Genomic DNA, 27,093 nt, shown 5'->3' on the forward strand with positions numbered 1-27,093 from the left:
TTGACGTGTACCGACTTGAGACATCTGCCGAAACAAGCCGAACCCCAGCTTCGAACCTCTCCGGAGGTCCAATCCAGAACGGGACAATGGCGCTGGAGCCAGGGCAGACCCAAGAGGAGTTCTGAGGTGCAATGGGGTAACACAAAAAACTCCAATCGCTCAGAATGCAGGACTCCGATGTCCATCTGGAGGGGTTCTGTACGGAACTGCACCATACCGTCGAGTCTCTCTCCATTAACTGTGGAGATGAAGATGGGCTTCAGTAAACGAACCACAGGGATGTGGAACTTGTTCACCAGCGAGGCGTCGATGAAGTTACCGGCTGAACCGGAATCCAGAAAGGCAGAGGCAGCAAAGGAGATCTTGGCGGACACGGAAATCCGCACGGGTACCGTAATGCGCGGAGAGGAGGTATTCACACCTAGCAACGCCTCTCCCACGTTGACTAGGTGCGAGCGTTTCCCTGACGCGGTGGACGGAGAGGACAGTCCTTTAGAAAGTGCTCAGTACTGGCACAGTACAAACAGAGGTTCTCGTCTCTACGGCGGTTCCTTTCTTGCGTGGTCAGGCGAGACCGATCCACCTGCATGGCTTCCTCGGCGGGAGGCCCAGAAGAGGGTTGCGGTGGAGGCTGGAAGATAGGCGCCAGACGAGGAAAGCATCTGGGACGAGCACTTCCCTTTTCCTGTAGCAGTTCCTCTCGTCGCTCAGCAAAACGCAGGTCAATCCTGGTGGCCAAATGGATGAGGTCACTCAGGTTGGTAGGGACTTCTCGTGCGGCCAGGACGTCCTTTATGGTGCTGGACAAGCCTTTCTTAAAGGTAGCACAGAGCGCCTCGTTATTCCAGGAGAGTTCCGAAGCCAGGGTGCGGAAACGGATAGCATAGTCTCCGACAGAGGAACTCCCCTGGGACAAGTTCAATAACGCAGTCTCTGCTGAGGCAGCCCGGGCTGGCTCCTCAAAAACACTCCGGAATTCCACAAAGAAACTCTGGACACTGGCAGTGGCAGGATCGTTGCGGTCCCAAAGTGGTGTAGCCCAGGCCAGAGCCTTCCCCGAAAGCAGGCTAACGACAAATGCCACCTTGGCTCATTCCGAGGGGAACTGGTCAGCCGACATCTCCAGGTGAAGGGGCATTGGGATAGGAATCCGCGGCACAACTTGGGATCACCGTCGTACTTGGCCGGCATGGACAGACGGACTCTAGAAGTGGCGGCGGCCACAGGCTGCGGTGGTGAAGCAGATGCAGGCGGTGGAGGCGGCTGCTGCTGTGCTGGAAGAAGCTGCTGCAGCATGGCGGTCAACTGTACCAGCTGTTGACCTTGCTGAGCGATCTGCTGCGACTGCTGGGCCACAACTGTAGTAAGGTCCGCGATACTAGGCAGAGGCACATCAGCGGGATCCATGGCCGGATCTTACTGTCAGGGTCCGGACTGGTAGCAGGAGCGATGCAGGGAGTGGATCCGCTGTGTCAGTGAGGGATTGGCGTGGACCGTACCGGAGGATCGGTTCTAAGTAGTTACTGGTTTTCACCAGAGCCCGCCGCAAGGCGGGATGGGCTTGCTGTGGCGGTAACTACCAGGTCGTGTCCTCTGGTAGCGGCTCAACCTCACCGACTGCTGATATAGGCGTAGTACAAAAGGGACAGGCAGAGGCGTAGTCAGACTTAGCAAAGGTCAGGGCAGGCAGCACAGGTTCAGAGGCGATAGTCGTTAGCAAAGGGTTCGGCAACAGGCAAAGGACTACACAAATAACGCTTTCACTAAGGCAACAAGGCAACAAAGATCCGGCAATGGCTGGAAGGGGCAGGTCACTTGTATAGGAAACAGGAAACATGTCACAGGAAACGGGTCACAGGAAACAGGAAACAGGTCACAGGAAACAGGAAACAGGTCACAGGAAACAGGTCACAGGAAACAGGAAGGGAGGTTTGGACCAGGCACCAATTACTGGTGCACAGGCCCCTTAAATTTCAAACGACCTGCGCGTGCGCGCCCTATGGTGCAGGGGCGCACGCTCCGGCAACCATGTGAGCGGGGAGCGGAGGAGGGAGCCGGAGCGGGCACAGGTGAGTGGATCTGGAACGAACGCTGCGAGCGCTCCGGTCCAGAAGCAGGGACCGGAGCGCTCAGCGTTACATGAATTCTATAGATGAATAGAATTTATGAGCAACTCCACCCACAAATTTTGTCACCATAGTCCCTGAGATAAAAGAAGGTGGTGGGATTAAACTTGCAGACACCTAAATAAAACGGAATTTCAGAATTGAGTTTCTATCACTTTTTATGTACAGGACAATATATAGTTTATCCCAGGCTACCTAAGCATATGTTAGTAGTTACAGTGCTTTAAAAAAGTATTCATACCCCTTGAAATTGTCCACATTTTGTCATGTTACAACCAAAAACGTAAATGTATTTTATTGGGATTTTATGTGATAGACCAACACAAAGTGGCACATAATTGTGGAGTGGAAGGAAAATGATAAATGGTTTTTAAAATGTTTTACAAATAAATATCTGAAAAGTGTGGCGTCCATTTGTATTCAGCCCACTTTACTCTGATACCCCTAATTAAAATCTAGTGGAACCAATTGCCTTAAGAAATTACCTAATTAGTAAATAGAGTCCAACTTTGTGTATTTTAATCTCAGTAAAAATACAGCTGTTATGTGAAGCCCTCAGAGGCTTGTTAGAGAACCTTAGTGAACAAACAGCATCACGAAAGCCAAGTAACACACCAGACAGGTCAGGGGTAAAGTTGTGGAAAAGTTTAAAACAGGGTTAGGTTATGAAAAAAAATTCCCAAACTTTGAACATCTTACGGACCAGTGTTCAATCCATCATCCGAAAATGGAAAGAATATGGCACAACTGCAAACCTACCAAGACATGGCTGTCCACCTAAACTGACAGGCCAGGCAGGAAGAGGAATAATCACAGAAGCAGCCAAGAGGCAAATGGTAACTCTGGAGGAGTTGCAAAGATCCACAGCTCAAGTGGGAGAATCTGTCAACAATATAACTATTAGTCATGCACTCTACAAATCGTGCCTTTATGGAAGTGTGGCAAGAAGAAAGACATTGTTAAAAGGAAGCCATAAGAAGTCCCATTTGCAGTTTGCAAGAAGCCATGTGGGGGACACAGCAAACATGTGGAAGAAGGTGCTCTGGTCAGGTGAGACAAAAATTTACCTTTTTGGCCTTAAAGCAAAACGCTATGTGTGACGGAAAACTAACACTACACATCACCCTGAACACACCATCCCCACCCTGAAACATGGTGGTTGCAGCATCATGTTGTGGGGATGCTTTACTTCAGCAGGGACAGGGAAGCTGGTCAGAGTTGATGGGAAGATGGATGGAGCCAAATACAGGGCGATCTTAGAAGAAAACTGGTTAGAGTCTGCAAAAGACTTGAGACTGGGGCGGAGGTTCACCTTTCAGCAGGGCAATGGCCCTAAACATACAGCCAGAGCTACAATGGAATGGTTTAGATCACAGCATATTCATGTGTTAGAATGGTCCAGACCTAAATCAAATTGATTGAATCTGTGGCAAGAATTGAAAATTGTTCTTCAGACACTCTTCAACCAATCTGACAGAGCTTGAGCTATTTTGCAAAGAAGAATGAGCAAAAAGTTCACTCTCTAGATGTGCAAAGCTGGAAGAGACATACCCAAAAAGACTTGCAGCTGTATTTGCAGCAAAAGTTGGTTCTACAATTTGAAAACCATTTATCATTTACCTTCCCCTTCACAATTATATACTACTTTGTGTTGGTCTATCACATAAAATTCCAGTAACATACATTTACGTTTTTAGTTGTAACATGATGACTAAATGTGGAAAAATTCAAGGGGTATGAATATCTTTTCAAGGCACTATACCTGTATATTAACATGTTACAACTAGATCCTACGTTGCTCAAATTATGGTTAGCCTATGACCACATTCACATATTAACAGTATTTATGGTTTTGGTACATCTTATTTATTATTTGAATCCACCGTAATGTGTCAGCTAATCTAGATGACTTGTTAAAGATTTGTCTTCTATATTAATGAATGGTAGTAGTAAATAGAGATTGTTTTATTTTAGTTGGGCAGGCCATATATTATACAATTTTCTTATTCAATTTCCTTTAGATTTAAATTCAACTACAGGCAGTCCTCGGGCTACAAAAAAGATAGGTTCTGTAGGTTTGTTCTTAAGTTGAATTTGTATGTAAGTTGGAACAGGTACATTTTTAAGTCTAACTTCAGCCAAAAAAATACTTTTTCATTTTTTTGAATAGCATCGGGAAGGGTTAACACCCCTGTAATGTTTGTTTTGCTGTCTGTGCCCCTGTTCAGAAGATTTCACCTCCCTTTCTGTCCATGTGACAATTGGATTTAGAAAATGTTGGGTTGTTGTGAAAGCAAGGGTTAGTGATAAAGCTTCAGTGGAGACACTTTTTTCCCATAACTCTTACAGGAGTGAATTTCCATTACAAGAGGTAGATTTCCTCTCACTTCCTGTTGTCTCCCACTGTTCGTAAGTATGAGATGGAAGTATGTAACTCTGGGACTGCCTGTATGTAATGCAAGGGCCTGCCTGATTGCATACAAATTGAAAGTGTTTAGATTTGAGCTCATATTGTATGGTTTTGGTAAATCTAATGGAAAAATGTACAAGAAAATTGTAAAATATATAGTCAGCCTTAGATAGATGAGGGCTGGGATAAAGTGAAGTCCAAAGTATAGTAAACCAAAGGTATTTATTTATTTATTTTCAAAAGCTGGATCACGGAATGCTGAATTTTGCTTGGTTACGATGGTTTACTGCAGTTTGCCCTATTAAATAACCTTGTACTAAAAATGTAAACTTTCACTTGAGTTAGGGAGTAGCTTTATTAGATTATTAGACTTTTAGAATTTCCACTTCGCTTAGTGAATAAGGTACAAAAAGTCAAGTTAAAGAAAAAAGTGGGACTTTATATAGGCCAAAGTGGAAGGGATGTCTATAAATGAGGCACAATACATCATAAAAAAGACATATTTATTAATTCACAATTGTAAAAACTTTACATGTACATATTAAAAACCTAGGTAGAGAAATACTCCATATAGGTGCGCTAAAACAATAGTACCATGTTGGTAACCGTGGTCACAGTAGGAGTGCAGTCTAACGGTCCCCGATAATCTGACGCATTTCGCACTAGGGCTTCCTCAGGGCCAAAGAGACCAAAAAAAAGGGTCTCTTTGGCCCTGAGGAAGCCTTGGTGCGAAACGCTCCTAAATGGAGTATTTCTCTACCTATGTTTTTATTATGTACATGTAAAGTTTTTACAATTGTGAATTAATAAATATGTCTTTTTTATGATGTATTGTGACTCATTTATAGACATCCCTTCCACTTTGGTATATAAAGTCCTGCTTTTTTTTTAACTTGACTTATTGTGCTACAGATTGGGATGATGGCCAGCCAATCATGTTATTTTTTGTCTGATAATGAATTAGGTAATGCAATGCTGACTTCCATCATCCAATCATGTACAAGCAAAAATAAAAAAAAACATTTTTATTGTCCTTGCACATGTTGGGTATTCTTCGCAAACAGAATTTTAGCCACACTGACTAATTTAAGAGAACATTCCCTTGCAATTTGAAACCTTTGCTTATAGTGAATCGACCTCTTTATGTCTGTGGGCAAAAATGTTATATGTAATCAAGCACAGTATTCTCCATCTTAGTCTGTACATGCATGGGTCCTGCCGTGTACTCCTTTACTATAGAGACCTACGGAATATTCTAACACAAATTCAAGCAGTGTAAAAAAAAAAAAATAGATCTTTTTTTCTTTTTTGCCTTAGCAATAATTTACCTATGAGAAGGTTGTAACAAATGAAAAACATCAATTACAAAAGTGCGCTAAAAAATAAGGAACACAAATGTTCACAAAAAGTGGTGTCTGCTGAAATTCAGCTAAAGAATAAAGTCTATATTCCAGATAGTGAGACGGTGAATAAGGTCTTAAAAATCCAGAAAATATAGTGAGGTTGAGGAGTGATGGGAGGTGGGTGTAGCCTCTTCCTAAACGGTGATCCAAACTGTGCTCTAATGTACACGTGATGCACCCAGTGTTAGGAAAGGACTCTTACCAGATAATAAAGAGATGCAAACATATGGCGTATTTTCCTGGAGTCCGTTAGGGTCAGCTTGTTGAAGGAAATTCTCAGAAGGAATAAAGCGACCACCTGCTTCCAAAATGTGGGGATCTAGAGACTTCCACTCAGGGGGATATCGCCACAAAGAACATGCCCAAGGGAGAGAAGGGGACTATAGTGCATTACCTCAATTTATTGAACCAATAAAGGTAGAGTAACACTTACAATTTCAGGAGAAATAAACAGCATATGTCAATGTGGATCGAGGACCTCTGCAGTAAGTCCGGGACCGATAGCAGCACGGCTAGCTCCCCCCGACGCGTTTCCACTAACAAGTCGGCTTCTGGGACTGGAGCTGTGGCCGTGCTGCTCGCATCTCTCATACAAATAATGTGGCTAATGGACACTTCCGGTGCGGCCGTAGCGGGGACCCGGAAGTGTTGTGACGCAATTCCGGTTCAAATGTCAACCAATCATGGTATGTTGGAACGAGGACCCGGAAGTCCTAAGAAGCACTTCCGGAGACTTCTCCGACCAATCATATCAGATGTCAATAGAAACGAATCATCCATGACACCGGAGTATAGGGGAAAAAACCTATCTACTTTTATCGGTGCCAGTAATATTTAGATTGTATATAAGGGCAAGCAGTTTCATCTGTTAATAATATCATCAAAAGAGGAATTCTTTTAAAATAAAAGGCAAACAGAATTCTCTTATTTATGAATATTTGGCAGATATAAAAACCTATTTATTTTAAAATATGATTAAAAAGGGTTAAAATTAACAAATTAATTTCCCTAAAAATACCACAATCGTTGTCTAGGGACAAAGAAGTGGCTTAAATATTAATTTAGATTCTGGCTAAAGGATTAAATATTTTATTAAAAAATCATAATATATAAAAAATATATAAAAACATCTTGGGATCATCCAACGTTGTATAATTATTTAGGGTGTGTGACACCAGAAGTCTCCATCCACCATCTCATATATATATACAAACGTACAAAGCCTTGATGTTAATACAGGCATATAAAAGCATATAAAAACATATATAGATACATATTTATATTCCAATTAATTTCAAACATAAAGGGAGAGAGAAAGGAAGGGAAAGGGCAGAGCAGAAAAGGGAAGGGAAAGGTTTACCAGAAAAAACCAGAACTTGGGAAAATGTTATTGTCCTATGTAGGTGTGTGGTTAATCATTGTTAATATGGGCATTAATGTCCCATTCCACATTCATACCCCATGGCTGATAGCATTTTAGTTCATGAATCCAAAACGTTTCTCTCCTAGATATAGATCTCTTCATGTCACTCCCCCTCCAATGTGGGGAATAGCACTCAATTACAACAGCTTTCAATTTTGAGTAGCTTCTATGGTGACACTTGTCATGATGGGAGGAGAGACTATGACCAGGGAAACCTATTTGTATGTTGGTGAGATGCTCACCTATTCTGATACTGGGAGTCCTGATCGTTCTCCCAACATACTGTAGTCCACATCCACATGTTAGGAGATACACAGCCCCTTTGTGGTGACAGGTGGTGAAGTTTTGGATATCGTATTTTTTCTTGGTTACTGTGGAGTTGAAGGACTGAGTCCTCTGTGTGTTCAACTCTTTACAAACCCGACATTTCTTACAGGGATAAAATCCTTTCATGTTAGAAAACATTCTCGGGATAGTAGGTTTCTCAACTGGAGTAGGGGCAATAATGTCCTTCAGATTCTTAGTCCTCCTAAAGATAATAGGGGGTCTCTCGGGGAGTGTTGGTCCTAGTATTTTATCTCCTTTTAATATATGCCAATACTTCCTGAAAGTGTGATTGACCCACCTATAGCCAGTAGAGAACGAGGTGATAAAGGCATATTCAAACTTGGAAAAGGCACTTTCTGGTTTGGGTTTGGGCACCACTAACTCTTTTTGGGGTAAATCTTTTACTTGAAGGATATTTTGTTCCAGAATTTCCTCTTTGAACCCCTTTTCTACAAATCTATCCTTCAGTATTTTGCTTTGTACCTCAAAATCTTGGGAGTCAGTGCAATTACGACGTATCCTTCTAAATTGGCTAATGGGGACCGAGGTTAGCCAATTAGGGTGATGGCAACTATCCAGGGAGATGAACCCATTCTTGTCCGTGGGTTTGAAAAAGGTTCTCGTACCAAATTTACATCCCATCCTGTATATGACAAGATCTAGGAAATTTATGGATACTTCACTGAACTGGTAAGTGAGGCGAATGCCCCAATCGTTACAGTTCAGTCGATCCATAAATAATTGGAGAGAAGAGATATCCCCTTTCCACAGCAACAGAACATCATCTATGTATCTTCTCCATAGAAAGATGTTGGGTTCTCTAGCGGCATAAATGTTGCGGTCCTCCCAAAGTGCCATAAACAGATTGGCAAGGCTGGGAGCAAATTTGGCTCCCATTGCCACGCCAGTCTGTTGTAAATAAAAATTCCCACCGTAGAAAAAATAATTGTGCTCCATTCCGAATTGTAATAACTCGAGAATGAATATTTTCTGTTTAAGTGGGAGGTCGTAATTACTCTCCAGAAAGGTGCTGACTGCCTCATATCCCATCTGGTGAGGTATGATGGTATACAGGGATGAAACATCCGCTGTAACCATCAATACCTCACCTTCTACCTCCAGGTTGGTAAGTTCCTGGATGCATTGGGACGTGTCTTTCAAGTATGCAGGAGTTTGTTGCACCAGAGGTTGGAGGAAATGATCCACGTATTTCCCTATTCGAGAGGTCACTGAATCTATGCCACTTATTATTGGGCGGCCCGGAGGTTTTAATAAACTTTTGTGGACCTTGGGTAAATAATAAATAAGTGGGATTCTCGGGGCTAGAGGAACTAGATGTTCTTTCTCTTTATCATTGAGAATGCCTTCTTGGTGACCCCTTAAGACCAACCGCTCAAGTTGTCTCTTATATGAATAGGTTGGATCATTTGGAAGTATCCGATACGTGTCGCTGTCAGACAGGAGGCGATCCATCTCCTCTATATAATCCTCTTTTTTGAGCAGTACAACTCCGCCTCCCTTATCGGCTGGGCGGATGATTAAGTCTTTCCGTTCACACAGTGACTTAACTCCTGTCATTAAATCCTTCTGACGATGATGGTGAAATTTAGCTTCGTCTAGGTCTTTCAGAACAAGGTCTTTAAATACCGTGATGTTGCTACTTTTTACACCTTGAGGATTGAAAAGTGAGGCATTTTTGAGTTTGGTATGGGTGTATGGAGAGACTTGGTAGCTAGTATAATTTCTTTCCTTAGCATTTGATAGAAAATGTCTCTTCACATTGAGTTTTCTAACAAATTTGTGCACATCAATAAATGTGTCAAATTTGTTAATACCTTTCTTTGGTGCATATTTTAGGCCTTTATCAAGGGTGCGTTGTTCAGAGTCTGTCAGCGTGATTCCACTTAAATTAAAGATGCCCTGTCCCTTCATCTTTTTCTTTTTCCGGGAGTCACCTCCTCTGCACCCCCTCGTTTTTTTCTTTTGCCTTTGTTGTGGCCCTTCCCTAAAAAACCCCTCGGTTTCTGACTGATGGGGGTATTTTTCTGATGATTATTTGGATGTTCATATTCATCATCTTCACTCTCATCCGTGTCTTCTTGCAAAGATTCGTATCTGTTGTGGGACACTAGCTGTCTTGGATCTTGATATGAAGGTCCAAGATAGTTTCCTTCATAATCCAGGGAAGATCTCCTGGATAATTTAGGAGAGGGTGAAGCGTGATGTCTAGTGGATTTATGGCCTTCCTCTTCCCACCTTAGGTTTTTGACCTGGGGGTGGTTGGACCCTTTGCCACTGTTCCCCTTCCCTTTTGAGGGAATGGTCTCCTTTAAGGGTTTGAATTTGGAATAATAGGCTCCAGACGTGGAGGGTACCGCATCTCCCATAGAAGGGAATTTCTGGTTATTGGAGTTCACAGTATCCTGTGTCTCTTTAGGGTTGGTACTAGTAACCTCGGGGTTAGCTAAACCGCTAGTAGTGGAGCCAGATTTTTCCCCAGTGTTCAATTGCCATTTGAACACACGGGTGGAGTTATAATCTTCCACATCCCGAAAGTACTTTTTTCTTTTCTTTATTTTTTGTTCCTCCTCCTCCATGGCGAGGATTTCTCTAAGTTCTTTAGTGTAAATTTTATAAGCCTCTTCTTCTTTGAATGGTGTCAGCTTCTCCTTGATTTCTAAAATCTCCTTGTTGAGTCTGATGGTTTTCCTCCTTTTTCTGTCAACAAGGAAATTTAGTAGGCTAATGCCTGCTCCATTGAAAAACTGACTCCACTCAAGAAGCTCTGTGTCCCCCTGATCGGGATTAATGTTCCACCTGAGGCTACGGGGAACCATTTTTTCTTCTATATATTTCTCTAGGAAGACTATATCCCATGCGGCATGTAATTCTGCCACCATTACATTCTTAAGTCGCATGAATATTCCTCTGAGATCAGTGGATTCAGGTTTCGTTCTGATGAATACATCATCCACTGCTAGTTTGCGGGAACTATGATATTCAAAGATATCCATTTCCAAAAGGACGCAGCTGACCTGTGAAGGTGTGTAATCAATGGTAAATAGAAAATAGGTGCGCGAACCTTGGGTGAGAAAAAAGTGGGGAAAAGCAGCACTGAAATAATATAACTAGGAGAAGGTTGTAACAAATGAAAAACATCAATTACAAAAGTGCGCTAAAAAATAAGGAACACAAATGTTCACAAAAAGTGGTGTCTGCTGAAATTCAGCTAAAGAATAAAGTCTATATTCCAGATAGTGAGACGGTGAATAAGGTCTTAAAAATCCAGAAAATATAGTGAGGTTGAGGAGTGATGGGAGGTGGGTGTAGCCTCTTCCTAAACGGTGATCCAAACTGTGCTCTAATGTACACGTGATGCACCCAGTGTTAGGAAAGGACTCTTACCAGATAATAAAGAGATGCAAACATATGGCGTATTTTCCTGGAGTCCGTTAGGGTCAGCTTGTTGAAGGAAATTCTCAGAAGGAATAAAGCGACCACCTGCTTCCAAAATGTGGGGATCTAGAGACTTCCACTCAGGGGGATATCGCCACAAAGAACATGCCCAAGGAAGAGAAGGGGACTATAGTGCATTACCTCAATTTATTGAACCAATAAAGGTAGAGTAACACTTACAATTTCAGGAGAAATAAACAGCATATGTCAATGTGGATCGAGGACCTCTGCAGTAAGTCCGGGACCGATAGCAGCACGGCTAGCTCCCCCCGACGCGTTTCCACTAACAAGTCGGCTTCTGGGACTGGAGCTGTGGCCGTGCTGCTCGCATCTCTCATACAAATAATGTGGCTAATGGACACTTCCGGTGCGGCCGTAGCGGGGACCCGGAAGTGTTGTGACGCAATTCCGGTTCAAATGTCAACCAATCATGGTATGTTGGAACGAGGACCCGGAAGTCCTAAGAAGCACTTCCGGAGACTTCTCCGACCAATCATATCAGATGTCAATAGAAACGAATCATCCATGACACCGGAGTATAGGGGAAAAAACCTATCTACTTTTATCGGTGCCAGTAATATTTAGATTGTATATAAGGGCAAGCAGTTTCATCTGTTAATAATATCATCAAAAGAGGAATTCTTTTAAAATAAAAGGCAAACAGAATTCACTTATTTATGAATATTTGGCAGATATAAAAACCTATTTATTTTAAAATATGTTTAAAAAGGGTTAAATTTGGTACGAGAACCTTTTTCAAACCCACGGACAAGAATGGGTTCATCTCCCTGGATAGTTGCCATCACCCTAATTGGCTAACCTCGGTCCCCATTAGCCAATTTAGAAGGATACGTCGTAATTGCACTGACTCCCAAGATTTTGAGGTACAAAGCAAAATACTGAAGGATAGATTTGTAGAAAAGGGGTTCAAAGAGGAAATTCTGGAACAAAATATCCTTCAAGTAAAAGATTTACCCCAAAAAGAGTTAGTGGTGCCCAAACCCAAACCAGAAAGTGCCTTTTCCAAGTTTGAATATGCCTTTATCACCTCGTTCTCTACTGGCTATAGGTGGGTCAATCACACTTTCAGGAAGTATTGGCATATATTAAAAGGAGATAAAATACTAGGACCAACACTCCCCGAGAGACCCCCTATTATCTTTAGGAGGACTAAGAATCTGAAGGACATTATTGCCCCTACTCCAGTTGAGAAACCTACTATCCCGAGAATGTTTTCTAACATGAAAGGATTTTATCCCTGTAAGAAATGTCGGGTTTGTAAAGAGTTGAACACACAGAGGACTCAGTCCTTCAACTCCACAGTAACCAAGAAAAAATACGATATCCAAAACTTCACCACCTGTCACCACAAAGGGGCTGTGTATCTCCTAACATGTGGATGTGGACTACAGTATGTTGGGAGAACGATCAGGACTCCCAGTATCAGAATAGGTGAGCATCTCACCAACATACAAATAGGTTTCCCTGGTCATAGTCTCTCCTCCCATCATGACAAGTGTCACCATAGAAGCTACTCAAAATTGAAAGCTGTTGTAATTGAGTGCTATTCCCCACATTGGAGGGGGAGTGACATGAAGAGATCTATATCTAGGAGAGAAACGTTTTGGATTCATGAACTAAAATGCTATCAGCCATGGGGTATGAATGTGGAATGGGACATTAATGCCCATATTAACAATGATTAACCACACACCTACATAGGACAATAACATTTTCCCAAGTTCTGGTTTTTTCTGGTAAACCTTTCCCTTCCCTTTTCTGCTCTGCCCTTTCCCTTCCTTTCTCTCTCCCTTTATGTTTGAAATTAATTGGAATATAAATATGTATCTATATATGTTTTTATATGCTTTTATATGCCTGTATTAACATCAAGGCTTTGTACGTTTGTATATATATATGAGATGGTGGATGGAGACTTCTGGTGTCACACACCCTAAATAATTATACAACGTTGGATGATCCCAAGATGTTTTTATATATTTTTTATATATTATGATTTTTTAATAAAATATTTAATCCTTTAGCCAGAATCTAAATTAATATTTAAGCCACTTCTTTGTCCCTAGACAACGATTGTGGTATTTTTAGGGAAATTAATTTGTTAATTTTAACCCTTTTTAATCATATTTTAAAATAAATAGGTTTTTATATCTGCCAAATATTCATAAATAAGAGAATTCTGTTTGCCTTTTATTTTAAAAGAATTCCTCTTTTGATGATATTATTAACAGATGAAACTGCTTGCCCTTATCTACAATCTAAATATTACTGGCACCGATAAAAGTAGATAGGTTTTTTCCCCTATACTCCGGTGTCATGGATGATTCGTTTCTATTGACATCTGATATGATTGGTCGGAGAAGTCTCCGGAAGTGCTTCTTAGGACTTCCGGGTCCTCGTTCCAACATACCATGATTGGTTGACATTTGAACCGGAATTGCGTCACAACACTTCCGGGTCCCCGCTACGGCCGCACCGGAAGTGTCCATTAGCCACATTATTTGTATGAGAGATGCGAGCAGCACGGCCACAGCTCCAGTCCCAGAAGCCGACTTGTTAGTGGAAACGCGTCGGGGGGAGCTAGCCGTGCTGCTATCGGTCCCGGACTTACTGCAGAGGTCCTCGATCCACATTGACATATGCTGTTTATTTCTCCTGAAATTGTAAGTGTTACTCTACCTTTATTGGTTCAATAAATTGAGGTAATGCACTATAGTCCCCTTCTCTTCCTTGGGCATGTTCTTTGTGGCGATATCCCCCTGAGTGGAAGTCTCTAGATCCCCACATTTTGGAAGCAGGTGGTCGCTTTATTCCTTCTGAGAATTTCCTTCAACAAGCTGACCCTAACGGACTCCAGGAAAATACGCCATATGTTTGCATCTCTTTATTATCTGGTAAGAGTCCTTTCCTAACACTGGGTGCATCACGTGTACATTAGAGCACAGTTTGGATCACCGTTTAGGAAGAGGCTACACCCACCTCCCATCACTCCTCAACCTCACTATATTTTCTGGATTTTTAAGACCTTATTCACCGTCTCACTATCTGGAATATAGACTTTATTCTTTAGCTGAATTTCAGCAGACACCACTTTTTGTGAACATTTGTGTTCCTTATTTTTTAGCGCACTTTTGTAATTGATGTTTTTCATTTGTTACAACCTTCTCCTAGTTATATTATTTCAGTGCTGCTTTTCCCCACTTTTTTCTCACCCAAGGTTCGCGCACCTATTTTCTATTTACCAATAATTTACCTATGTGGTTTTATTTTTCTATTCTGTCTTTTTCAATGCAAGTTACAAAATAGGCAGACACATCTTACTGATTGTTATGGCTAACACAATTTGCTAGTCATTTATATTTGAAGAAGAGTTTAGAATTTGCAGTGCAGACATTTGGTAATGTATTTGTTGCCATTATGTTTTTTTTTTTTGTTTTTAAACCTAGAACTGCGGCAGAGGCAAGAGATGATGATGAGAAATCAAATAATGCCTGTCAACCCACAGGTAGTGATGCCAGCTCAGCAGAGGATGCCAGTGTTGCCAACACAGTTTGAGCCACGGTTGTTGGACAGGTGCCATTTGCTCCATCACTAAAGGGTTTAGAATACTAATGCATGGGATAAAGAATATTAATTATTTTGTTTAAAAAAAAAAAGCATATACAAAAAAAGTGTGTTGATGCCTTACAGTAAATTTAAAAGAGCTCCTCGAGGTTAAAGGGGTAATTGTAAGACATACATGTCAAGCTAGAGACTTGCATGCTTGGTCTTCTAGTTTCTCTAGAAAGTAAACTTTTCTTTGCCCAATAAGGGCCGTTTCCTTCAACAATTGGAATTGAAGTTCCTGGTACTTTTGTCACAGGGTTATTTATCAATGAGGATATTTGGAAGCTGCCGTTGTAGACCTCTCCAAAAATACTAGTTCTCTGCCTGTCATCTAGTGTTTTATTATTTAATGTCACTGACCTGAAATGAGTATGCACATTTGGATCTCTGACTTTTACTGTTTTGAATCCACATGCTTGTTCTAGGTGTAAAAACATTGAAGCCGTAGCCAGCCAGGCAATTTATATACTTAGAAAGTCAGCCATGTCATTTCTCTCAGCACAGTTTTCCTTTTACAATCTGTAAAAGAAAAAAAATTAAATGCATTGCTGAGTGATACTTTCAAACTGAAACCTAAACTGTACCCGAGTTTTCCAAAATATGCAAACTACTAAGGAATCAAGACATTTACTGGAAAATTAGGTCACTGCGTAAATACAGAGCATACATTTATGTTTCTATCCTAACCAACAGTTGAGATGTATTTACCACTTCCCAGGGCTTTACATGTCCTGAGGAAGTTTTATCACTGTGTGTGAGCTTCTCCTCGAACTTGCACCAGCCTCAGGAGTTTAGTAAAGGCAGCCTTGAGTGCACTTTAGGAGCCTTGAATGGTAAAGACATAAGGGATGTTCCTGTGTTCGGAATGGCTACAGTGTCTTTGTGATATTATTTTTCAAAGGCATGTTGGAAAACATGAACACAGTTTGACACCAATTTTTACTTTTATATGTATAAAAATGCATTTCTCTTGAATTAGAATGCTGCCGTCACCGTGCATGTATGAATGTGACATGGCTATTAAACTGTAAACCTTTTTAAGTGTTTAGGACTAATCTGAATGGGTCAATGCTCTCTGAAGTGCTGCAGTACAAATGTCAGTACCATGTAACTGTATAATAACACGTAGTACAATATTGTATATGAATATAGAATTACATATCAGATTAGCTGACTAATATGATTTCTTTATATTAGAGGGGAACTGTTACCATCATCTGATTTGATCATTCCCAACGACACAAGACAACTACACATGGGTACTCAGTTTGGTTCATCTGTCCCCAGCCATTCAAGCATCATGTCCAACAGAACTTTCTCAGGCCCAGGTAATGACAATAACACACTTTCTATGACATCCTATTTTATTATGTATAACTAAACATTTCCTTAGAAATTAAACTGAATTAATATTTTCATTTTGTAAGTGCTTACATTTATTAAGAGAGCTATTATTTCTGTTTATTTAGGATATAGCAACTTTCTGCACCCAGAGCATCTGGATTTTGTGGCCAGGAGACAGGAACTGCTTCAGAAACAAAATATGACAAGGTATGAACAAAAAAAGCAATTTGAGTATTGATATTTATTTCATTACTGATTATTTTTTTTATTCAAATATTTTTAGTGTATGCTATTCAACCTTTCACACAGACAAGTGAGACTAAAAGTTAAGATACAAAACATAAAGGAATTACATGGTACAGATACAATAGAAATATGGAATACAATATGGAAAAAAGGGAGGGATTGGGGGGGGGGGGAAATGAATGTACATACTATACAGATCAGTGTGCCCACAATTATCTAAGGTAATAAAGACTGCGAGGTAAGAGGTCTTGCGAACACAGAAATTACATTTTGCGATGACATTGGATGTTTTCTATATCTAGTTGCTAAGTTACCATATTGGGATCCACTGGCCATTATGGGGTACATAAAAAAAGTGGACCTAGCTACCATCTTCATACATCCTACAGCTTCACTCAAACCAGCCAGACAGAGCAGCCTAAAAAAAGAGAACTAAAGAGAGGGTACTTCCATGTGAATGATCCATACGGATTAGAAGATTTTATGAGATTTAAAAAATCCCTCCAAAACATTCATAATGATGCGAATCGGCTTCAGATATGTGCCAGTAAAGCTTAAATCTGTAGAGTTGTTGCTATAACCTATGAATGTAATACTAAAATCATTGCTTCCAGTCTGAGCTGCCTTGCATAATAGTGCTTTGAAAGGTTTTTGCATTGAGAACAAAGGGAAATTTCTGGGACTGAAAGTGCAGCTCTAACAAAAGCTGGAATTTCTCAGTCTAGAACTTCCAATTCTTCAGTTCGCTGCTGTGAAGCTAATGGGGTCTAGGCAACCCCAAAACGTAGTCCGAAATATCAGGATACCATTATTCTGTTAACAGGTTGCAAAACAGGTTTGATCTAAATCTAATTCTGTCTGTAGGGACAGCATGGAATGAATTCTATACCCCCCTCCCCATATCTCCTAAAATCAAAACCTTTTAACCACATTGCCACATTACAAACAATTATTATCACTACTATGATAGAACACTGCAGAACCACGACGCGTTTAATTAGCACCTTAACTAACATCGAGAGAGAGCCTGGGAAAACATATTAAGCCCATCATAAATTCCATCTACAGGACTTAAGTGGGATTGTATCTACTTTAGCAGCAATTGGAGAACAAGTGTCCAAAAACTGGTGTTTTAAAAGCTATCATAAAACAGTCTAGTTTCCAGGCTTACGTAATTAGAACCCTTAAGCAGACATCCGTCGAGGCTAACAGCATTAGGCTGAGCATTTTTTGCCCTATCGTAAAATTGTTACCTAACCTAAAAAAAAAAAACAATACACATTCCTGGCTTAATATCTCTCCCTACAGAGTTAAAATGTAGATGTGTTTCATAGTTCCTGAGCTAAGAACATTATACCAAGCATAAGAACCTATACACATGTATCAATTACTTACCAGCAAAGATCAAACACACCTATATTAGGAGGACCAGAGACAGGTTAGGCACATTCCATTTCCTAGGTGATATGCCCATCATATTTGTATTCATTTAAAAGGTAATCCCATTCTGAGTAATAATGTACTGGTTTCCAGAATATGACCTTTATACATCTGAAGATATTATTACAACTGTATCTGAGGGAGTGACCATGCCATAAACAATAAGACATCCTCTCAGCTACTCCTCAAATGTCTTGATTGGTCAGGCCATTTCTGTCAACATCATTCTTGATGACCAGAAAAGTGTGTCTGCAGAACACAAGCCAAGAGCTCTTTTTTTTTTTTTTATAAGAGCCAACAGTAATCCATTTTATGCCCATTAAATAAACTTTCCTGAAACCCAAAGATGCCCAGGATTTTGTGTGTACTTTCATTCTTGAACCCTATTTGCTTCCTATTGTATTATTGTCTCTTTTCTTTTGTAAAAAAGGTAAAACACTATAAACAAAAAATATATATATTTTGTTTACAGTTAGGGTTGAGCGGACACCTAGATGTCCGTGTTCGACGGGTTCGGCCGAACTTTAAAAAAAAGTCCGGGTCCGTGTCCCGGACTTTTACCGAACTTTTCCCGGACACCGAACCCCATTGAAGTCAATGGGGACCCGAACTTTAAGGCACTAAAATGGCTCTAAAACACCAAAGGAAAGGGCTAGAGTGCTGCAAATGGCAGCAAAACGTAATTAAGAGAATGGCAAGTGCTCTGCAAACAAATGTGGATAGGGAAATAACTTAAAACAACAAAAAAAAACAGAAAAATAAAACAATGTTCTTCTTCATCTCTGAAGGACGAGGCCCATATGGAGTAGGAGGGAGGTTGAGGTGGTGGTGGATGTGGCGGTGACATAGGCGTGCGCACAGGGTGTGCTGGGTGTGCCTGGGCACACCCTAATCACCTAGGGCACATAGCATTGCCAGTGAGGAGATGGGAAAGATCTCCCTGGGACCTGCTCTGCTCTATTTCTCCTTGCCTACAGGTACATGGCCCCGATACATTACTCTCCCTGCTGGCAAACACATGCATGTGTATTTCAACTTTGGGGTGCACACCTTAATGCAATAGGCTGCGCACACCTATGGGCGGTGTAGGTGGAAGCGGCGGTGGAGGAGGACCAGGGCCGGATTAACAGCATCATGGGCTTGGTGCTGAGGATTTTGAAGGGCCTTAAGGGCCGTGCCTTGCCATGCACCCAGAGGAGGAAGGGTGCAGCCATGCATGCCTAATTCAACATGGGATGCTGTCTCTGAAGCCCATAAACACATCCATGCATCGCCAACTGTCCCTCCTTGTCCGGCCTTCACGCTGTGTGGGGAGGTTCTGAGGGTGCTGCCTGGGGAAGCGAGCATAGAAGCCAGACTTCTGTGTTTACAAGTGACAGAAGAGCGGTAACAGTGAATATGGCCAACCCGGGGCCTATATAAAAGGTAGGGGCCTGGAGCTGCAGCTCCAATAGCCCCTACATTAATCTGGCCCTGAGGAGGAGGACGAGGTAGCCAACACTGCTTCTTTTCAAAAATTTTAAATGAGGGTACACCCCAAAAGAGTGAGAAAGAGCAAAAATGGAACAATGGGTGGGTAAGGTCGGTATCCATTGCTATTCTGCATAAGGTACGGAAAAGTCCCGTGGGATCCATGCCTGGTTCATTTTAATGAACGTGAGCTTGTCCACATTGTCTCTGGACAGGCGGCTGCGCTTGTCTGTTATAACGCCCCCAGCCGTGCTAAATACCCGTTCAGATAATACACTGGCTGCAGGGCACGCCAGCACCTCCAAGGCGTAAAGGGCAAGCTCAGGCCATGTGCCCAATTTGGAGACCCAGAAGTTGAAGGGGGCAGACCCGTCATTCACTACATGTAGGCGTGTGCACACATACTGCTCCACCATGTTGGTAAAATGCTGCCTCCTGCTAAGACGTTCCATCTGAGCTGCTGGTGCTGCTGTTTGTTGTGGCGTGCTGACAAAGCTTTTCCACATTTCGGCCATGCTAACCCTGCCTTCTGAGGTGCTGGCGGTGCCCTGGTTGCGTTGGCGACCTCCTCCTCCTCCTCCTCTGCCTTGTGCTTCCACTGTGGCCCCGCTGTCAGATGGGAATGCCAGCAGCATGGCGTCTACCAGCGTGCGCTTGTACTCGCGCATCTTGCGATCGCGCTCCAGTGAGTGAATTAAGGACGGTACGTTGTCCTTGTAACGGGGATCCAGCAGCGTGGCCACCCAGTAATCAGCACAAGTTAGAATGTGGGCAACTCGGCGGTCGTTGTGGAGACACTGCAGCATGTAATCGCTCATGTGTGCCAGGCTGCCCAGAGGCAACGAAAGGCTGTCCTCTGTGGGAGGTGTATCGTCCGTGTCCTCTGTATCCCCCCAGCCACGCACCAGTGATGGCCATGAGCTGGCCTGGGTGCCACCCTGCTGTGAACATGGTTCCATCTCCTCCTCCAGCTCCTCCTCCTCCTCATCCTCCTCATCCTCCAGAACTGTGCCCCTGCTGGACAATTGCGTCCCTGGCGTTTGCGTGTGCAGGAACCCACCCTCGGAGCCCCTTGCGAATGACTGCCCTGAAAGCCTTGGAAATGTTACCTCTTCATCCTCCTCCTCCTCCTCATCCTGTGCCACATCCTCTTCCATCATCGCCCGAATTGTTTTTTCAAGGAGGCATAGAAGTGGGATAGTTAAGATGAGAACGGCGTCATTGCCACTGGCCATGTTGGTGGAGTACTCAAAACAGCGCAACAAGGCACACAGGTCTCGCATGGAGGCCCAGTTATTGGTGGTGAAGTGGTGCTGTTCCGCAGAGCGACTCACGCGTGCGTGCTGCAGCTGAAACTCCACTATGGCCTGCTGCTGCTCGCACAGTCTTTCCAGCATGTGCAAGGTGGAGTTCCACCTTGTGGGCACGTCACATATGAGGCGGTGAGCGGGAAGGCCGAAGTTACGCTGCAGCGCTGCCAGGCGAGCAGCAGCAGGGTGAGAACGCCGAAAGTGCGCACAAACGGCCCGCACTTTCTGCAGCAGCTCTGACATATCGGGGTAGTTTTTAAGGAACCTCTGCACCACCAAATTCAGCACATGCGCCAGGCAAGGGATGTGCGTCAAACCGGCTAGGCCCAGAGCTGCTATGAGATTTCGCCCGTTATCGCACACCACCAGGCCGGGCTTGAGGCTCGCTGGCAGCAACCACTCATTTGTCTGCTGTTCCATGCTCCTCCACAACTCCTGCGCGGTGTGTGGTTTGTCCCCCAAACAGGCAAGTTGTAAAACTGCCTGCTGTCGTTTACCCCTGGCCGTGCTGAAGTTGGTGGTGAAGGTGTTACGCTGTCCGGATGAGGAGGCGGTAGAGGATGAGGAAGCGGAGTAGGAGGAGTTAGGAACAGGAGGCAAACTGAAGCGCCCTGCAATCCTCGGTGGTGGAAGGACATGCGCCAAATTGCTATCCGCCTCAGGCCCATCCGCCACTGCATTTACCCAGTGTGCCGTTAGGGAGATATAACGCCCCTGACCGTGCTTACTGGTCCACGTATCCGTAGTTAGGTGGACCTTGGCACAGATGGCGTTGCGCAGTGCACACCTGATATTTTCCCCCACTTGGTTGTGCAGGGAAGGGATGGCTTGCCTGGAAAAGTAGTGGCGGCTGGGCACGACGTACTGTGGGACAGCCACCGACATAAGGTTTTTAAAACTGTGCGTCTCCACCAGACGGAATGACAGCATTTCAAAGGCCAATAATTTTGAAATGCTGGCATTCAGGGCCAGGGATCGCGGGTGGGTAGGGGGGTACTTCCTCTTCCTCTCAAGTGTTTGGGAGATGGAAAGCTGAACGCTTCCACGGGACATTGTGGAGATGGTTGTTGGTGACCCAGGTGGTGGTGTTGCTGACAGATCGTCTGTTTGCGGGGTGGCAGGTGCCGGTATCACTACAGATGTGGCTGGAGCGGCCGAGACTGCAGCAGAAGAGGAAGCAGGATGAGCCAGAGACGTTTCTTGGTTTTGAAGGTGTGTACTCCACTGCAGCTCGTGCTTTGCACTTAGATGCCTGATCATGCAGGTTGTGCTCAGGTTGAGAAGGTTTATGCCTCGCTTCAAGCTCTGATTGCACAGGGTGCAAACCACTCGTGTCCTGTCATCAGCACATTTTCTAAAGAACTTCCACGCTAGAGAACTCCTTTGAGCTGACTTTGGTGCGCTCGTTCCCTTGCTGCGTTGGGCAGTAGCGGGCGTAGTGTCTAGGGCACGGCCGCTCCGCTTCTGCACCCTGCTCCCTCTTCTGCTGTGCTGGTGGCTCTGTGCGACCACCGCCTCTTCCTCCAAACTACTCAGGTCACCTGCATGACGTTCATTCCATGTGGGGTCGAGGACCTCATCGTCCTCCACATCATCTTCCACCCAGTCTTCACCCCTGCCCTCCTTGTCGGTCTCCACAATGCTGAACGCCGCAGCAGTTGGCACCTGCGTTTCGTCATCATCGGAGACGTGCTGCGATGATCCTTGCATGTACTCATCTTGAGAAATAAGTGGTTGGGCATCGCTGCACTCAATCTCTTCCACTTCTGGGGCAGGGCTAGGTGGATGGCCCTGGGAAACCCTGCTGACAGAGTCCTCAAAAAGAATAAGAGACTGCTGTATGGCTTGGGGCTCAGACTGCTGGCCTGATTTGCAAGGGGGTGAGGTGAAAGACGGTTGGACATTGGCTGCAGGTGCCAACTCTGACCTTTCTGCAGTAGACTGGGTGGGAGACAATGTGAAGGAACTGGAGGCACTGTCAGCAGCAAACCAATCTACTATCGCCTCAACTTGTTCTGGCCTCATCACTTCTAGGGGCGTTTGATGCCCTACCAAATACTGATGCAGGTTCTGTCGCCTACTCACACTTGAGGAAGGTGTTTCACTTGTGCGTGTAGCTGGCACAGATCGACCACGTCCTCTCCTTGCAACAGGAGCTCTACCAGCAGCACCACGACCCAGGCCACGGCCCTTATTTGACGGTCTCCTCATATTTCTGTAATTTAAGATCTTGCCCTAGAAAGGTTTTTATTGAATAGCGGAATAGGAAATATGATCCAAAAAAGTGTATGTATCTCGCACGTACAAAACCACACTAGGCCCCAATTACTATTGTTTCTACCCCTAAAAGGATGGATGAGGAGTAGGAGGAGTATGGAACAGACAGCACCCTCAAATCTTCAGAAGTATGAGATGAACCCCAAAAACTTGGAAAGGTGGATCTCACACGTACCGACACAGACTATCCCGCAATTCAATTGATCCTCAAAGGTTTTTATTGAATAGCGGAATAGGAAATATGATCAAAAAAAGTGTATGTATCTCGCACGTACACAACCACACTAGGCCCCAATTACTATTGTTTGTACCCCTAAAAGGATGGATGAGGAGTAGGAGGAGGAGTATGGAACAGGCAGCACCCTCAAATCTTCAGAAGTATGAGATGAACCCCAAAAACTTGGAAAGGTGGATCTCACACGTACCGACACAGACTATCCCGCAATTCAATTGATCCTCAAAGGTTTTTATTGAATAGCGGAATAGGAAATATGATCAAAAAAAGTGTATGTATCTCGCACGTACACAACCACACTAGGCCCCAATTACTATTGTTTGTACCCCTAAAAGGATGGTTGAGCAGTAGGAGCAGGAGTATGGAACAGGCAGCACCCTCAAATCTTCAGAAGTATGAGATGAACCCCAACAACTTGGAAAGGTGGATCTAACACGTACCGACACAGACTATCTCGCAATTGAATTGATCCCCAAAGGTTTTAATTGAATAGCGGAATAGAAAATATGATCAAAAAGAAAGTGTATGTATCTCGCACGTACACCACCACACTAGGCCCCAACTACTATTGTTTGTACCCCTAAAAGGATGGTTGAGCAGTAGGAGGAGGAGTATGGAACAGGCAGCACCCTCAAATCTTCAGAAGTATGAGATGAACCCCAAAAACTTGGAAAGGTGGATCTCTCTCACACGTACCAACACAGACTATCCCCCAATTTAACTGATCCCCAAAGGTTTTTGATTAAATAGCGGAATAGAAAATATGATCCAAAAAAAGTGTATGTATATCACACGTACACAACCACACTAGGCCCCAATTACTATTGTTTGTACCCCTAAAAGGCTAGATGAGGAGTAGGGGGGGTATGGAACAGGCAGCACCCTCAAACCTTCAGAAGTATGAGATGAACCCCAACAACTTGGAAAGGTGGATCTCTCTCACACGTACCAACACAGACTATCCCCCAATTTAACTGATCCCCAAAGGTTTTTGATTAAATAGCGGAATAGAAAATATGATCCAAAAAAAGTGTATGTATATCACACGTACACAACCACACTAGGCCCCAATTACTATTGTTTGTACCCCTAAAAGGCTAGATGAGGAGTAGGGGGAGTATGGAACAGGCAGCACCCTCAAACCTTCAGAAGTATGAGATGAACCCCAACAACTTGGAAAGGTGGATCTCTCTCACACGTACCAACACAGACTATCCCCCAATTTAACTGATCCCCAAAGGTTTTTGATTAAATAGCGGAATAGAAAATATGATCCAAAAAAAGTGTATGTATATCACACGTACACAACCACACTAGGCCCCAATTACTATTGTTTGTACCCCTAAAAGGCTAGATGAGGAGTAGGGGGAGTATGGAACAGGCAGCACCCTCAAACCTTCAGAAGTATGAGATGAACCCCAACAACTTGGAAAGGTGGATCTCTCTCACACGTACCAACACAGACTATCCCCCAATTTAACTGATCCCCAAAGGTTTTTGATTAAATAGCGGAATAGAAAATATGATCCAAAAAAAGTGTATGTATATCACACGTACACAACCACACTAGGCCCCAATTACTATTGTTTGTACCCCTAAAAGGCTAGATGAGGAGTAGGGGGGGTATGGAACAGGCAGCACCCTCAAACCTTCAGAAGTATGAGATGAACCCCAACAACTTGGAAAGGTGGATCTCTCTCACACGTACCAACACAGACTATCCCCCAATTTAACTGATCCCCAAAGGTTTTTGATTAAATAGCGGAATAGAAAATATGATCCAAAAAAAGTGTATGTATATCACACGTACACAACCACACTAGGCCCCAATTACTATTGTTTGTACCCCTAAAAGGCTAGATGAGGAGTAGGGGGGGTATGGAACAGGCAGCACCCTCAAACCTTCAGAAGTATGAGATGAACCCCAACAACTTGGAAAGGTGGATCTCTCTCACACGTACCAACACAGACTATCCCCCAATTTAACTGATCCCCAAAGGTTTTTGATTAAATAGCGGAATAGAAAATATGATCCAAAAAAAGTGTATGTATATCACACGTACACAACCACACTAGGCCCCAATTACTATTGTTTGTACCCCTAAAAGGCTAGATGAGGAGTAGGGGGAGTATGGAACAGGCAGCACCCTCAAACCTTCAGAAGTATGAGATGAACCCCAACAACTTGGAAAGGTGGATCTCTCTCACACGTACCAACACAGACTATCCCCCAATTTAACTGATCCCCAAAGGTTTTTGATTAAATAGCGGAATAGAAAATATGATCCAAAAAAAGTGTATGTATATCACACGTACACAACCACACTGGGCCCCAATTACTATTGTTTGTACCCCTAAAAGGCTAGATGAGGAGTAGGGGGAGTATGGAACAGGCAGCACCCTCAAACCTTCAGAAGTATGAGATGAACCCCAACAACTTGGAAAGGTGGATCTCTCTCACACGTACCAACACAGACTATCCCCCAATTTAACTGATCCCCAAAGGTTTTTGATTAAATAGCGGAATAGAAAATATGATCCAAAAAAAGTGTATGTATATCACACGTACACAACCACACTAGGCCCCAATTACTATTGTTTGTACCCCTAAAAGGCTAGATGAGGAGTAGGGGGAATATGGAACAGGCAGCACCCTCAAACCTTCAGAAGTATGAGATGAACCCCAACAACTTGGAAAGGTGGATCTCTCTCACACGTACCAACACAGACTATCCCCCAATTTAACTGATCCCCAAAGGTTTTTGATTAAATAGCGGAATAGAAAATATGATCCAAAAAAAGTGTATGTATATCACACGTACACAACCACACTAGGCCCCAATTACTATTGTTTGTACCCCTAAAAGGCTAGATGAGGAGTAGGGGGGGTATGGAACAGGCAGCACCCTCAAACCTTCAGAAGTATGAGATGAACCCCAACAACTTGGAAAGGTGGATCTCTCTCACACGTACCAACACAGACTATCCCCCAATTTAACTGATCCCCAAAGGTTTTTGATTAAATAGCGGAATAGAAAATATGATCCAAAAAAAGTGTATGTATATCACACGTACACAACCACACTAGGCCCCAATTACTATTGTTTGTACCCCTAAAAGGCTAGATGAGGAGTAGGGGGGGTATGGAACAGGCAGAACCCTCAAACCTTCAGAAGTATGAGATGAACCCCAAAAACTTGGAAAGGTGGATCTCTCTCACACGTACCAACACAGACTATCCCCCAATTTAACTGATCCCCAAAGGTTTTTGATTAAATAGCGGAATAGAAAATATGATCCAAAAAAAGTGTATGTATATCACACGTACACAACCACACTAGGCCCCAATTACTATTGTTTGTACCCCTAAAAGGCTAGGAGTAGGGGGAGTATGGAACAGGCAGCACCCTCAAACCTTCAGAAGTATGAGATGAACCCCAACAACTTGGAAAGGTGGATCTCTCTCACACGTACCAACACAGACTATCCCCCAATTTAACTGATCCCCAAAGGTTTTTGATTAAATAGCGGAATAGAAAATATGATCCAAAAAAAGTGTATGTATATCACACGTACACAACCACACTGGGCCCCAATTACTATTGTTTGTACCCCTAAAAGGCTAGATGAGGAGTAGGGGGAGTATGGAACAGGCAGCACCCTCAAACCTTCAGAAGTATGAGATGAACCCCAACAACTTGGAAAGGTGGATCTCTCTCACACGTACCAACACAGACTATCCCCCAATTTAACTGATCCCCAAAGGTTTTTGATTAAATAGCGGAATAGAAAATATGATCCAAAAAAAAGTGTATGTATATCACACGTACACAACCACACTAGGCCCCAATTACTATTGTTTGTACCCCTAAAAGGCTAGATGAGGAGTAGGGGGGGTATGGAACAGGCAGCACCCTCAAACCTTCAGAAGTATGAGATGAACCCCAACAACTTGGAAAGGTGGATCTCTCTCACACGTACCAACACAGACTATCCCCC

General features: G+C 43.3%; 1 protein-coding gene across 1 annotated transcript in view; it reads left to right on the forward strand.

Annotated features, from left to right (window-relative positions):
• SAMD7 (sterile alpha motif domain containing 7) overlaps window positions 1-27,093 on the forward strand; it is a gene marked incomplete at its 3' end in the record, with an annotated part of 136,932 nt that overhangs the window by 37,159 nt on the left and 72,680 nt on the right. The window contains exons 3-5 of the mRNA XM_082251695.1: window positions 14,613-14,739; window positions 15,970-16,100; window positions 16,242-16,323. Coding sequence (XP_082107821.1) covers window positions 14,613-14,739; window positions 15,970-16,100; window positions 16,242-16,323 — 340 coding nt within the window. The remainder of the gene's footprint in view (window positions 1-14,612; window positions 14,740-15,969; window positions 16,101-16,241; window positions 16,324-27,093) is intronic.

Source organism: Pelophylax lessonae, assembly GCF_965119305.1.
Source record: "Pelophylax lessonae genome assembly, chromosome: 3".
In the NCBI taxonomy this organism is placed as follows: Eukaryota; Metazoa; Chordata; class Amphibia; order Anura; family Ranidae; genus Pelophylax; species Pelophylax lessonae.